At 42.6% G+C, this 14257-nt stretch overlaps 1 protein-coding gene across 1 annotated transcript in view; it reads left to right on the forward strand.

Annotated features, from left to right (window-relative positions):
- Positions 1 to 728: 728 nt before the first annotated feature.
- ZDHHC17 (zinc finger DHHC-type containing 17) overlaps positions 729 to 14257 on the forward strand; it is an 86520-nt gene continuing 72991 nt past the window's right edge. Inside the window, exon 1 of the mRNA XM_026038540.1 lies at positions 729 to 997. Within this exon, the coding sequence (XP_025894325.1) occupies positions 729 to 997 (269 nt within the window). The remainder of the gene's footprint in view (positions 998 to 14257) is intronic.

Consider the following 14257-nt stretch of genomic DNA (forward strand, 5'->3'; position numbering starts at 1 on the left):
GCCCCATTCATATCTTGTAGTATTCCTAAGATCTTTTTCATTGAATTACGGGGCTGCGCATGTAGCAGGCTTTTCGATGTGAAATCCTTTCTGTGTTGAGTAGAAAGGGTCGTTGTCTGAGGACAGTCAGTCACAGAAGACCTTCAGGAAGTGGAGCATTAGCTTCTCTGTCCATTCCATCAATCATCCCCTGCTCCTCTTCCCCTGTGCAAACATGGACATTTCTTCAGAATTCAGAACTGGTGAAACTGGGCTATCTTCAGCTAGGGGTATGGCATTTATTAAAATCAAAGCTGATATTAAATGTCTGTTCCTTTCCAAGACAGCACAATACTGACTATTCTATTGCTRTGTTAATAGTACTCAATAAATTTCTTTGGTGAGGAATGCTGAAACAACCCTGAGAGACCAAGTACATTTATTTAATGAATAGCAACTTCCTTGGAGAAAGGGTAGAGAAATCATTCAAAACTTTGTAAACAGAGAAAGTAACATTAAATTACAATATAGGTATTGACCTTCCTGGACATTATTGAGACTAAATTGAAATTTCTCACTCAAGTTCTTGTAACAAAGCTAAACTATTCTACAGCAACTTCCTTGTATGTGATTCATTTACCAGAGTGACAATTCACAGTCTTTGTAGTTACTATTGAAGGTTATCTAGCTAGAATTTGGTTGGTGTTGGAGACAGGACTGATGGAGAGAGGTGGTTTGAGCCCACTGAAATGGGCTTCTTTTTGAGTCACARGCTGAGAGGGCTGGATGGTGCAACAGACCAACAGATGCCCCTGCTGGAAGCAGGCTCAGAGGAGATGGGCAAGGGCAGTGTGCCCATGAAGCTCGGAGAACAACGTTGGCAGCGAGCGGCCGCAGCTGTTGCGGAGAAGGCTGAATTTGTCATAGCACAGAGGGCACCAGATGGTGGCCCTGTTGTGGATGAAGAGCTATGTCAGCCACGTGGACCAACGGAGTCTATCGCAGCTGAGCGGATCAGGTAATTGCGTGGATGTTTCTCCCTGAGTCCATCATGAGTGTGAATGTCCAAGTTAGGCAAAACAGCATAGGGGAGAAGCAAAAACATCACTCAGTCCASTGTAAAAATTGTTCTAAAAATTGAACGACTAATAAAAGACTKGAAGAGTGCAGTGGGCTTGAGCTAGTCCCTGACAACTGAGGATGCCCAGCGTCATGATAGTGAGAATATTATGGAGATTGATCATGGGGATCATATTAGTATTGTAGTTGAGCTGTTTATTGCAATTGCTATATTTTGCCAAGTGTTAACGTGCACTTCCGTTGTGATTTCAGTATRTTGTGGTATCACTGCTAAATTGAAAACCTCTGTAACCTTAAATATCTTCAAATAAGTATATTATTTCTATTAAACATTATATCCTCCACCTGTGGGATATCTAAAAGAACCTGGTCAGACACTATTGGACTCCAATGTGATGGACTAAGGTGAAGATGGAGGGTAAGGTCATGATTTGGTTTTACAAGCCAAAGACCAAAGGCTATGTCTTGGGCAAAAGGAGTAGATAAGACTGGGGTTGAGCAGGGCTCATTTCAGAAGACAAGCTTTGATACTTGACTTCAAAAAACCTCTGAGTAGAGTTGCCAAACTTTAATACTAAAATATAGATTGAGGAGGGTTCTGTTTAGGAATTTGCCCTGTCCCAAAATGACAAGTTACGTGATGATGGAAGATAAACGCTTCCTCTATCAGATGCAATTATGGTGCATTGTAATCCCTGCATTGGTTATGTGACTGAACCAAGATTTGGGCACCAAGACACACATCTCCCAATCTCCTGACAGAGGGTGGTATAGCTCTTGGGTCTGACCTTGACTGTGAAGAAAGGGAAGAAAAGGGGCAACCCAGTAGTTCATACATGTCACAGAGCTTGAGTTCTTTGTTCATGATATCCGATATCATGGGGATTACTTGGCAATTACACTGCCGGGGGGGGCAGAGAGAAAGGTCTGTTGATCAGTTTTCTTTAGCATATGTTACGCCAGCCACAACTAGGATCAGATTAGGGCAACACCCTGACAAGTATCTCTTGTTGCTGGCTGCCATTTCTCACTCGCATTCCCAAGGCTAAACTAATTGCCAGACTTGAGGTTAATTTAAGGATTAATTTTCTCCTTCCTGTCAGATTAGCAGAGACTGAGCCACTTTTTGCTTTCCCGTGGGATGTGGTCCAGGGTCCATCTGCTCAAAATTCTCCAGGGATGTTTCAACTAATGGCAGTTCTGTGAATCTCTTCTCGTTCTATGCCACGGTGTAATTTTTCAGGCTATTGCCTTTTTTACTAATAGACTTACAGTTGTTACACGGCATGAGAGTCTGCTTTACAGTATTTAGTATATATTGAGAGCAGGAACTGCAAGCATCCATCTGAGCCTGATGTCCATGCTSTCATATTCCAATTGCAGTGAGTTCCATGACCCTGAGGTTCCTTCACAGTTCTAACTTCTGCTTCAGACCATGTGAGCTCATACAGATCATGTCACCCCCTCTATCTCATTTTGCTCACCTGTTCCTCTGCTGGTATTTAATTTTCCCTATATGTTTTGCTGTTTGCTTATGAGAATATCTAATTGTATAAACAGAATATTTCCAAAATAATATGGTTGATGAGAGCATCCCTTGAAGTTCTACTCTTCTGAGGACTACTTTAAATCTAAGCCATATCTTTCAATTCCTGCATAGCTTTGGAGTCAGTGTTGCCACAGACTGCTAGAGCTGGAAACGAACACTTCATATGACGTGGAGGTTACAATGATATGTTTTCTTATGAAGCACAGCATTATTTCAATCATAAATCATTTTGGACACAACAGCCATTATAACTGGGTCATAACTGAATTGAATCAATGTGAGCAGACAGGATGTTAATGAGACCAGTATGTTTTTTAGCTCCAAAATCTCTTGATTCACTAGGCTTAAAAAATAAACTACTCGACATATTTGGAAAGCTGGGATGGATGATCAGCCTTCATCTGGCATGTGGCATTGATTTCTGTTTACAGTGATCTTGAGTTAGTAACAATCAATGGGTTTTCAAAACAGGCAATTATACAGACCTCTCTCTGGGAAGAAAAATTAATAAGAAAAAAATAATTGAAAAACCAGATTACTTACTTGACCTCATCCAACTCTGGTGAAAAAGGGACTACCCAGTAAATGTAAGTAACATTTTAACTAAATATGTCTTGTTCTCCCATTGTAGGAGAATAAGAAATGCAGACAGAGATATGTAAGAGGAACTGTCTGTTTGATTTCTTTGCAAAGGCTTATGTGGGGAGAGTAAGGCGCTTACACATGCACATCTCAGGGAAATGGCACTAATCACACATTGTGCACACGGTTTTCAGCTCTAATAGCAGCTGCTTCAGTGAAAYGGACTTTCTGCTGCTGGATTTTCTATTTTGATCTGCATTTCTCTTGGAAATATCATTTCTGTATAAAGCTCTGGGGAAAAAAAGCAACTCATTCCCATTTTTAGGGGTCTGAGATTTGTGTATACTGGAAGCACACCAAAGCTTAGCTGCCATTCTTAACATTTCAAAGTCAGATAAGTTAAAATTCAAATGCTACTTGATTATAGACAAATAAAAGATTATGGCTAGTGTTCCACCCCAGATATATGAGACCCCATTGCTTCCTTATCCCCTTCTCCCATCCCAAGGTTGTATACATTCTGTGGGAGAAGGTGGAATTTGAAATAGTGACTTTATGAGGTAAAACCTCCTGATGAAAAAGAACCTTTTTCAAGAGATAACTAGTAAGAAATGTCTCTAGTCCTTCCCCACCCACTTTTTTTTTCTTCCTTTAATATCTTCTTCTCTGTGTCTTTTACTGCCCGTTTAACTGTTTGTCTCTCATTTTCTCTGTGTTCTATAAATCTTTACTGACTCATACTATTCCCTTTCTACTCAATGCTGTTTTTCTGATTTCTCATGTGCTCACTGTAGACTAGAGCAGACTTTAGAACTAGARGAAACAGCCACAACCTGAAGCATCAAAAGTTCCATGGGAACTTAAGGAAAAAATTCTTCACAGTGAGGGTGACAAAGCTGCTCAGAAAGGTTGTGGAGTCCCCGTCTCTGGAGATCTTCCAAACCTGCTTGGACGCCGCCTTGTGTCCCGTGCTCTAGGTGACCCTGTGTGTGCAGGGAGGTTGGACTAGRTGACCTCTGGAGGTCCCTTCCAACCTTAAGGATTCTGTGATTCTATGACTACCCCTTGATCTCACACCTTGTCTTACTCTGTTGCTTTTCTTGCCTCTCAATCTATTTATTGAGATTGCTGTCAACCTGAGACAAGGCTGCTACAGAGGGCAGGACCTGGCTTCATTCCACAGAGGAGCTCTTCAAAGAACCAACAATTCAGGAATTCACTAGGCTTCAGTAATCTGTATTATGCCCTTGGAGACACTGTCGGGGTTCGTCTCTTGGTCACTGGATGTAGTGATRTAGAGAGCAGGATCTGATCCCCATGTATTGATTGGTTTAAGCCTTAAGGAATTCCATCTGACATTCAGGGAACGATACYGCATACAGCAGTACTTGAAAAGCTGTCTTCTGCTCCTTTCTCTTAGGAGATCACTTCTGCAAACACTGGGGCTGATTCACAACTATTTTAGTGATGTTTTGCTGCAATGCAACTCTACTGACTTCAGTGGACATAGGGCAAGTTTAGTGATAAAAGGAAATGGGGAGGTGTGAACATGACCCATCTACTTTTTCTGAGTGTTTTCCAAAGTCTTCAATTATTATTTTGACAATCTCTACATTTCACTTCAAATTCAATWATTCATATTTGACAGAACCTGGTCCAGAATTTCTGTGCATTAAAAACGGGAAATTCCTCCAAGGCGTTGTACAAAAATCTAACAACCCCTACTGTCCTTGAAGCAAGCACTGCAAGTGTTGCTTCTGTTCTTTCAAGTAGACTGATAGATTTTTCGTCCTATTGTGTCAGTTCATGATTGCTGAACGTATTCTAAAGCATCTCAATTACTTTCTATTTAACAGAGGTTTTTATTAGGTCTATAATCTCATGCCTCATGTCCTTACAGCATCTTCAGTATTCTGCCTTTGCTATACAATTATCAAGAGGATGTATTTTCTCCCCAGTGGATTCTGAGCTTTTCTTCCAGAGGCTAGATTTTATTGCAGATTTTATGTCCGGACAACAGGAGCTCMTTGTTTCTTCTTAATTGTTCTCCCTAAAAGTCAAAGCCATATTTTCAGAAAGAAGAACCTTAGCGATAATCCAAGCTAGAGAGAAAACAATTTTTGATGTCCAACATTCTCATAAAGATTCATTTCATGTTCTGCTGACCTCCTTGTTGATTCATGACAGATTAATGGAACACCTATTTCTTTCTTCTTCTCTGCTATGTTGTATCAGAGAGTTCAGGCTCACCTCCTACCCATATTTTTTTAACTGCAGAATACAGGCTGTAGGAATGCAGATAGTTTTGTGTGTTCATACTTTGGCAATTCTTTTTGTTCATATCTTTTATTGGTCTCTCCATATACAGAAAAATCTCATCACCCTTGCATTTCAGTGATCTTAACCCACACAAAAAAATCTCAAAGGAAAAGCACATTGATACTGTCCCTGGAAATACAGTYTCTCAAACTCATCTGTGTTTGCAGGTGTATGTCTTTTGTTTTGTGCAGATGTTTTGCATTTTTTCCACAATATCRTTCTTTTTGGCCTGTATAGATCACAGAGTTAAAAGATAATTCAGGCAGAGGGTCTCTAATCCAACCTCCTGCTTGAAGCAAGGACAACGATGACTCAAAGAGGTCAACTAGATTGACCAATGATCTTGGCCAAAAAACAATAGTTTGATCTATGCAAATTTCCCATAATATGAAGCAATTCCCACAATAGTTTCTTTTATTTATTGATTCAGCCATTCTGAACTCCTTCCCTATGCGCTTAGACTGCCACCGGAAAATAATTGCACCTGAATTCCAGCAAGCAGCCTTTTGCATAAAGGCAGTATGTCTGAAGAACTCACACTACCTTGGAGTTGAGAAAATGAAAAAAAAAAAAAAAAAAAGATTCACCAGTAGATCAGATGCTTTTGAAGGGTATCTTATCAGCTAGACAAAGACTTGAAAGGCTTGTGCCCCCAGAAATTGCTTTTAGGCACACACTGCACTGAGTTAGGGATGTAGTCTCCATATAGAGCACTGAAGGAAGCTGAGCGTTTCAGCAGAACCGTGTCAGCACAGTGATCAGCGAGCCTGGCTACGGCCAACCAGTAAAGCCAGAATGCCCAGCACTGGGTTTGCTCTTTTCCATTGCTTAGGCRACTGCAACAGGGTTGTGAGTAGATGGCACCATCTGTTAGGGCTCTAAGGKCTAAACTCCTTCCCAGAGAGGAGGCAGCCACCACTGGCCTCACAAAACCTCATCAGGGCCTGGTGTTCTCTTCTAAAGAACAGAGACCCCATTACTGCCTCCACTGAAGCCGTAGTCTAGAAGACACATGCGCAGGAGAGGCAGGGTCTGTAGCTTTCTCAAGCTGTAGCACCGCAGAAACCTGAGGGCCCTGGTCCTGCCTCTGTCTCTGCTCTTAGCTGTGTCTCACTACCACCACCGAATGCAGTTCACAAGAATCTGCTTCTCCGTTTCATAAAAGTAGCTTGACAAAGAAGGACATGGTTTTCTGCCAAGCTGTTTTGCTTAAATAAACCAGCAAATGGCCCGGAGCCAACATGAGACAGGGCAGCTGCTCCTATGCCACTGCTAAGCTACAGTGTCAACTTGAAGGGGTACAGTGCGGAATTTTGTGAGCTCCTGCAGCTCCTGCTCTGACCTCCAGACTGTGTGAAGGTGGAAAAGACAGTGCATGCCATTCTGCAGAGAGGATTTATGAAAGAGTGGCTCTGAAGCCTATGGGTTGCATTGCTCACGTGAAATAGAGGTCTGGATTCAGTTCTCCATGCCTAGCAGTGCAGACATTAAATAACAGTGGCCAGAAGGTGCAGAAGAAGAGAGCGAAGATGGACTATCTCCTTCAGAGGAGCACTGCAGATTGCAGCCTCTGCTGAGCTTGCTCACGCACTCTCCTTTCCTAACACGGTGCATACTGAATTGATTTTTACATGGTACAACACTTGCACTATGCCATATGGCACCATGCCATATTCTTCCCACCACTGGCAGAAAATGGTTTTTTTTCTGTTTATGGTCAGTGGGAGAAATTGGGCTGGCTCTTCCATTAACCACTAGTAAAATAGAGAGTCTGTCATTCTCGATATTAACCAGTTTGAAAAGGAGACAACCATTGGGTGGTCATAGTAAAATAATTCGTATTTCAGAAATACCCTTTGTGGAGGGAGGAARTCCACCTAAGTTCTTGCAAGGGTTGGCATTGCCTTCTTCACAATCCCAGCAGCTGCCTGTGCTCAAGGAAACACAGGTCTTCATGAAAAAAAACTCTGTCAGCTTAAACAACTCCAGAGTGATGAGGGAAATGGACTTATTAGGCCTTTCCTTTAGGATTATTACCTATTAGGAAGTTGTTGGTGCTCAAATACTGCTTTATGTAATCAACAAACTGCTGCAGCAGGCTCCATTCACTGACTGCAGTTGCATTTCTCTGTGGTCTGTCTGGATCTGTCCAGATGAAGCCAGCCTGGAACTGAACATTTGCAAAGGGCACTGTGAGCACTGAGTTTGTTTCTAGATCGAGCAGCAAAGTKCTTGCAGGATATAATCCCCTACTAGTGGTGTTTCTCAATGGCAACTTTGTATTTAAGTGCCTAAAGCCTCTCTGTTTTCTCTGTTACATTGCAGACCTGTTAGGATTTGTTGTCTCTAACTTAACCAGCCTTTTAAAAGCAGTGTTGTAAAAATCTGTGAAGCCTGTTTCTAATCCCCGTCTCCTAGGGCTTCTCTAGGACACAGGCACAGCTGGCTTTCCAGGTGGCTGTCCTGGAGCTGCTAGGAGGCTGGAGCGCACCGTCCGCATGGACTGCCCCACGAGCCCCAGAGCTGTGACCCCCAAGGTGTTACCCACGTGGGTCTGCAGAAGGGCCATGCAGGGCTCCCACTCGCTCGCCGCTCCTGCCCCTCAAATCAAATGGCAGCTCTCTGCTGCACCAAGCGGATCCAGCAGCGCAGGTCAGCCTGTGTCAGGCAGGGCTCTCTGCAGKGTGCTTCATTACGCAGAGCCAAGTGCTCTCCCTGCAAGAAGGAAAAAACACAGAAGCATTTCAGGAGGATTTGTGGATTCTGATTTTCTTTTCTTTTTTTTTTTCTATAATATTGTTTGAGAAGCAAATCTAACATTGTGTTAATTGTTTCATTCATGACAGGCAAATTACAACTTAGAGCACATTTGTTTGCATTTTGGTGTCTTTCAGTAGGCTAGCCTGGGCATAAATCACTAACACAGTATTTGCCATGCACGTTTGAAACCACCAAGGGTGAAGAGAGTTTTTAATGGGCTCTGAGGGCAYCAATAGGACCCACCAGGTCCCCCAGACCCAGCTCCAGCCCAGCCTGGCCTCGTGGCACCCCTTGCAGCTGGGGCTGCCAGCACTGCTCTGCACCCTTGGGTGCTGGGATGCGTCCTGGGGCCTGGCCCTGCACCACTGGCACCCCCAGCATCAGTGCTGGGCAGCTGTAACCTGTCCAGCTCCTCACAGCACCTCTGCTCCGCTGCCTCCAGACGGGAAAGCGTGGCATGGAGCAGCATGACCAGGTTAGCAGCTGCGAATCCCAGACACTCCAGGAAAATGAAGACACTCCTAAGAAGCGGAGCCCATGCCCAGCTTGCTCTGCATTATGTCTCATTTGGCCTTCGTGCAATTAAGCGCTGGCTCTTCCCGAGACTGGTGCTGGAGTGTGGTAGTGTTATCCGGGGGAGCTCGCACTCGCACACCAGCCAGAAGGCTGTCAGTCACAATATGCCACTCTGCAGCACTGTCAATAGAACTGATTATTTTTGTGCTGTCAGCCTTTCTCCCTCTATTAAAATTCAATGTTTTGGTGCAGCGTTCCTCATGGACATTTGTTTTTATAGAAGCATATGTATGGGCTACCAAAAAACACTGAAACCTGAGATAAATAGCTTAGAAATTACCAGCAGCAGGCTACAAGGTAATAAACTGCTGAAGCTTTTGTTAAATGTAATACATGAACATTGGTAACAGTTTTAAAAACCCAGCTATCTACTCATCTGTTAAATACTGTTCTTCATGCCAAACGGCCTGGTTCCTCTGTACKGAAGTGTGATGAGTCCTTTTTCAATTTCTTTGAAGACTGTTAAAAATTCAGCAGTAAATGCAGTCCAAAGTGACCAAGCTCCTGATCCTGCAGGTTCCCAGGTATTGCCATAGCCTGTTAACATCAGGAAATATTTCCCATTCACTGTGAAATATCTCGAGCTGGGGCACTGTGGAGAATGGAGCTGTGGAGAGCTGAGGAGCTGGGTCTCCAGGTCCTGGATCTAGGGGATGGTTGGGTGGATCCACACGAGCTGCTCCGCTCCACATGCCGCACTTTGCTCCATGCCTTGATCCAGCTCAGGTGGGCCAGTGCTTCCGCTTTTCCTTTACCAAGTCTCTGGAGCCAGACCCTATGGAGGCTTTTAGTGTCCCCAGCAGGGTTCACCACTGTCCAAGGAGGGGGGCCGCCGGTAGACTTGTCCCTCAGGGTGACCGCTGTGCTGTCCCAGGTGGCCAGATCCTAAACATTGTGTGCACTCAATGTCTGASAGTCCTCCTGTGCCCAGGCTAATTCACTGGGACTGTCCAATCAGTTTCTTGTCGCTACTGTTCTCTGCTTCCTGGTGGGATAGGATTGCTGCCGTCCTTAAGCTGGTCCCACAAGGCATCCCGAGCTCCTCCCTGCTTGCTGGCAGGACACGGCACGCCGTGCGGACCCGCAAAGAGTGTTGATCTGTGAGCCAACTCTGTCCCACTGAGTGGTAGGAACCGTGCACGGTGTTTCGACTGGGCTGCACGAGCAGATAAATGGAGACAAGCAGCTTCTATGTCCTCCCTGTGTTCTGCAATGTTTCTGCTCACGCAGGATTTTTGATTTAGCAAGCTCAGGAAGGCAGTCTTAGAGAAGTGCATCTATAGATTTTCATTCTCTCCTAACCCAGATCTTTGCACAGCAGCTTAGAGCTGCATATCAGCGCTGTCAGCTTTAATGTGACAGCTCAGTTCTCATGCGGTGATTCTAAAACGATGCCACCATTTCAGCTCCTACACCTGATTTTGCTGGCTGTGTAACTCCCACACGTCTTGATGTCTTTAGTGATTCCCAAGCACCTAAACATGTGACTTCCCTCCCTCCAGTCTATTTATCTTTATAAAAACTAAAATTTCATCATTTGATAAACATTTTGTTTTCCAGTTCTGAGGGGCCATTTCAGTTCGAGAGGCCCTAAGTGTTTGTTTTTGTGTGTACTTTTCTCACTTTTTTTTCTCCTACTTTAAAGCCAGCTTGTGTGGGTTATTTTTTTCAGTCAGGGTGCTGGCAGTCATTAAATGATATATGACTCCGATAAAGGGAATCCACCCCTCAAGGTCTGCAGAGCCAGGGACAAAAGCACAGCCTGTTCTCCTCTGTGGAGAAATGTGTTCCCCGGTGGATTTACTCAGGAGCACTGGGGAAGGAGGCTTTCCCTGTAAACCACTACTGCCCCCAGTTGCAGCGCTGAGAGAGCTCCCAGCCGATGGGTACTAAACACCCCAGCCAGGAGTTTCCCACCATTTGCTGTAACTTGYTGTGTTCTAGGGCTGCCAGCGATACCCTGTGGTACCTAGAAGTGCCTGGCAAGATGCGTGGCAGTGTCTGAGGATGGTGTAAAGACACCACATCTCGCTCTCCTCTCTGCGCAGTGATCCGAGCCCAGCAAAGCACACGGAAATTCGGAGACTTGCACCTGGCACTGTGGCCACACAGCCGACTTGCTCCTGCCTCTAGCCATGCTCACCAGCCACCTCACAGTTGGGGTATCCCATTCCCTCAGGAATCTGCTTCCAAATCTCCTGCAGAAAACATCCCACAGGCCCTGCCAAGACCCAGAACCAAGAAGACACTAAGGGAGAGGCCGCCTGGGGCTGAATCTTTCCACAGGCTTTCAGTGTCCCAAACAGGTCAACTCTGGCTGTGAACTGGGTGTTCTCCATGTAGAAGTGAGTGTGGTCAGTGAGCAGAGGCCTGGCTAAACCCATGCAAAGAWACACATTTTATATATTCTCTCAGTTTACGTGTTCAGAAGTTTGGGACATGAGTAATTCCCAGTACAGAAACACAAAGCTCCAAGAGCAACACGATCAGAAAATGTGGTGTAGATGGGGAACAGCAACAAAGCAAGAAGCAGGACCATGGGGCTTCATTTCAGCAGCATTTCATTTCTCTTGTGTTCAGCTGCTCATTCTGACCATAACCCCTCTGCAAACCCCTCCCCAGGACTGGCACGTCATGGGGCTTCCCCACAGGTTTGAGCCACCGTCAGAGAAGATAGTATTATGGGAGAAATTCAGAGGTCTCGGTATGCTGGAAAATCTATCCCACAGGTTTTCAATGAGAATAGGATTAATGAAAATTAGGTATGGAAAATGAAGAACAAACGTCTTTCCATTAGTATATTAATTCTTGTAGGATTAGGTTTTGGCTTGTTTGCTTTTTTTTTTTTTTTTTTTTTTTTTTTTTTNTTTTTTTTTTTTTTTTTTTTTTTCTCAGCACCTGCTTTTTTGTTAAGACATTTCTATGTTGTCATCTTAAGTTTTTGCCTTAGAGTGTAAACATTTAGCTTTAATTCTTTAATTACATTATTTATTTGCAAAGGCAAATGTTGTTTAATTGCACTTTTAATTGTTTAAAAGGTAGCTGCTAAAAGGTAACAAGCACATTACTATGGCATTATATAAGTCAAATACAGTGCAAGCAGAGCACTGGTGTTTTTATTTCACTGGTACTTTTCACAGTTTAGTGGAAGATAATAGCTAAAAGAACTGCAAACTCACCCTTATTACTGAAATTTTGTGCCTGGCTGTGTATTCTGCAAGTATGTCTTTTCTCTGTCAAAGTTTCTAATGGTTCATTCAGAGAAAGTAAAAATAATGCTGCAGAAAGAGGAAACATTAAGCTTTGTGCTTCATATTCCTAGTTAAGCTGTTTTTGGATTACTTGAGAATTGGAAGGTGTCCTTTCTCACTTGAATAATGTAAAAGAAAGCAGAGGGAAGAAATGCTATGAGTTCATGGTATTTCTGAGATGTGTTTTCCTTTCATCAGGCCAAAAAYCTGAAATCACTTTGCTGTGCATACCATGATTTGCCAATATTATCGAGTTGTCCTTATTGCAYGCCTATTAAGTAGTACTGGCTAAAACCTCTCTGGTCAATATGGAAAGCATTTCACACGTTGCCTATTGACCATTCAGTGCTGCATTTTCTGGTATTGACCGATAATTATTTCTGGTGTTTACAAGGCAACTTTAATCCGAGAGCCTTAAATTGCTCCACACTGATGATAAATTCTCAGAGGGCCCTTCTGAACGAGGCCTCACAGTGCCTCTCAGTTTACAGATGAGCAAACTAAAGCAGAGAACAGCAGAATATTTGCTCTAACCTTTCAGCCTTTGTAGAGTCTTTCAGATTTGTGCAAAACAGGTGGAAACGTTGTTGCTAGAACAGGCTATAAACTTTGTTATGTGCTGTTCGTTTGTGCTGCGCAGATGTAAAGCCCGTGTGTAATGACAAGACAGTAAAGACTCAAGTTTCCAAGCAATTACACTACAGATATGGGTGGGGGGTGCTGGTTGAAGTACAGATACCTTAATTTTTTTTTTTTTTTTTTTTTTAAACCCTTCTGATTTATTTTAACTTTTTAAATAAAGAACTGTCCTGGGGAAAGAACTTTGCATGTTCCCATAGTCTAGTTCTGCTGGGGTGGTAAAAGGAGACTCACTTCTGATTGAGGATGTAATGGAACCGTGTGCATGCACATGGAACCATAAACATGGAAGAGGCCTCAAGCTGAATGGCACAAATTCCCTGTAAGGATGAAAGGACAGAATTAATTTCCGAATACACAGAGTATAAATGTCTAGAAYGATGTGAAGACCTGCATTTATGACCCAGTGAAGAGCAGAAATTGAATGTGCCGTGCAATGAAGGCATGCTTCTCTAGACTTGCAAGAAAATAATAATTTGCATAGGAAAAACCCTATAAAAATTTTATATCTTTACAATAATTATAAAAATAAATATATAATTATTATAGTAATATATCATCATTATAATAATTATAAAATAACCTATACAGTTTATTTTATGACCCTTACTTTCATTAGAAATATGGGTAAAGAACTGGGATGAGTTATGGGATTTCTAGTTCTGAGTTATGCAGAGGTGGAAAAAAAAAACCTTCTTTGGGCAAATCAGACTGCAAATTATATCTAAATCCTACTACATCTAATCATATATGCAGTTAAAAATAGGCCCTCTCCTGCATACTCTGTCTTTTTCTGCTCTTCTAGCAATTCAGTATTTTATGGTTTCAGGTCTCTGCTGTTTGACCTATTGCACACCGACTTTCTAAATCCTGTGTCATCCTTCTTCCTGACTATTTTAAACCTGAATGTGTTTTTACAGCCAAAATATATTTATGGTTTAACATTTTAATAATGCTGTACTCAATTTTTATTGGTGCTTTTCTATTACATTTTATATGAGATCAGGAATGAGTAATGAAGAGCGAATCATCATGAGTTTTTTGGCTTACAAGCTTAATGTATTATGATACAATAAAATGTATTATATAAAAGTCCCTTTCTCACAAATGAGAACAAATGATAGCTCCATAGATATGACAGCATAAGGCAATAATCAACCCAGCAATAACATTCTGTAACTGGAAAAAATGTATATGTTTTTAAAATAAAAAGATAATTTAGAAAGGTGAGTACGCACGTGTTAGGAATAAAAAGCTTTTGGATTTCTAATCTTGCCTGGATGCATATTACACAGCTTGTGTGGACAGAAAATACAAGCAAAACAAAATAAAATCTATTTTCCCACAACATCTAATCTGACCTCAGAAATCTGCAGCGGGTAGCCTGGCCATCTGGATAGTGTATGCGGCAGGATGTAAGAAATCATTGAGTCAGATAGGTATTAGGGACTGGAAAGAATCCCTTCCAGACTTTCCTAGTTGGGATTTTTTGATTTTTCTTTTTTTCTTTCTTTCTTTCTTT

The sequence above is a fragment of the Nothoprocta perdicaria genome, unplaced genomic scaffold (genome assembly GCF_003342845.1).
Source record: "Nothoprocta perdicaria isolate Ctin4 unplaced genomic scaffold, notPer1 scaffold_211, whole genome shotgun sequence".
Lineage (NCBI taxonomy): Eukaryota > Metazoa > Chordata > Aves > Tinamiformes > Tinamidae > Nothoprocta > Nothoprocta perdicaria.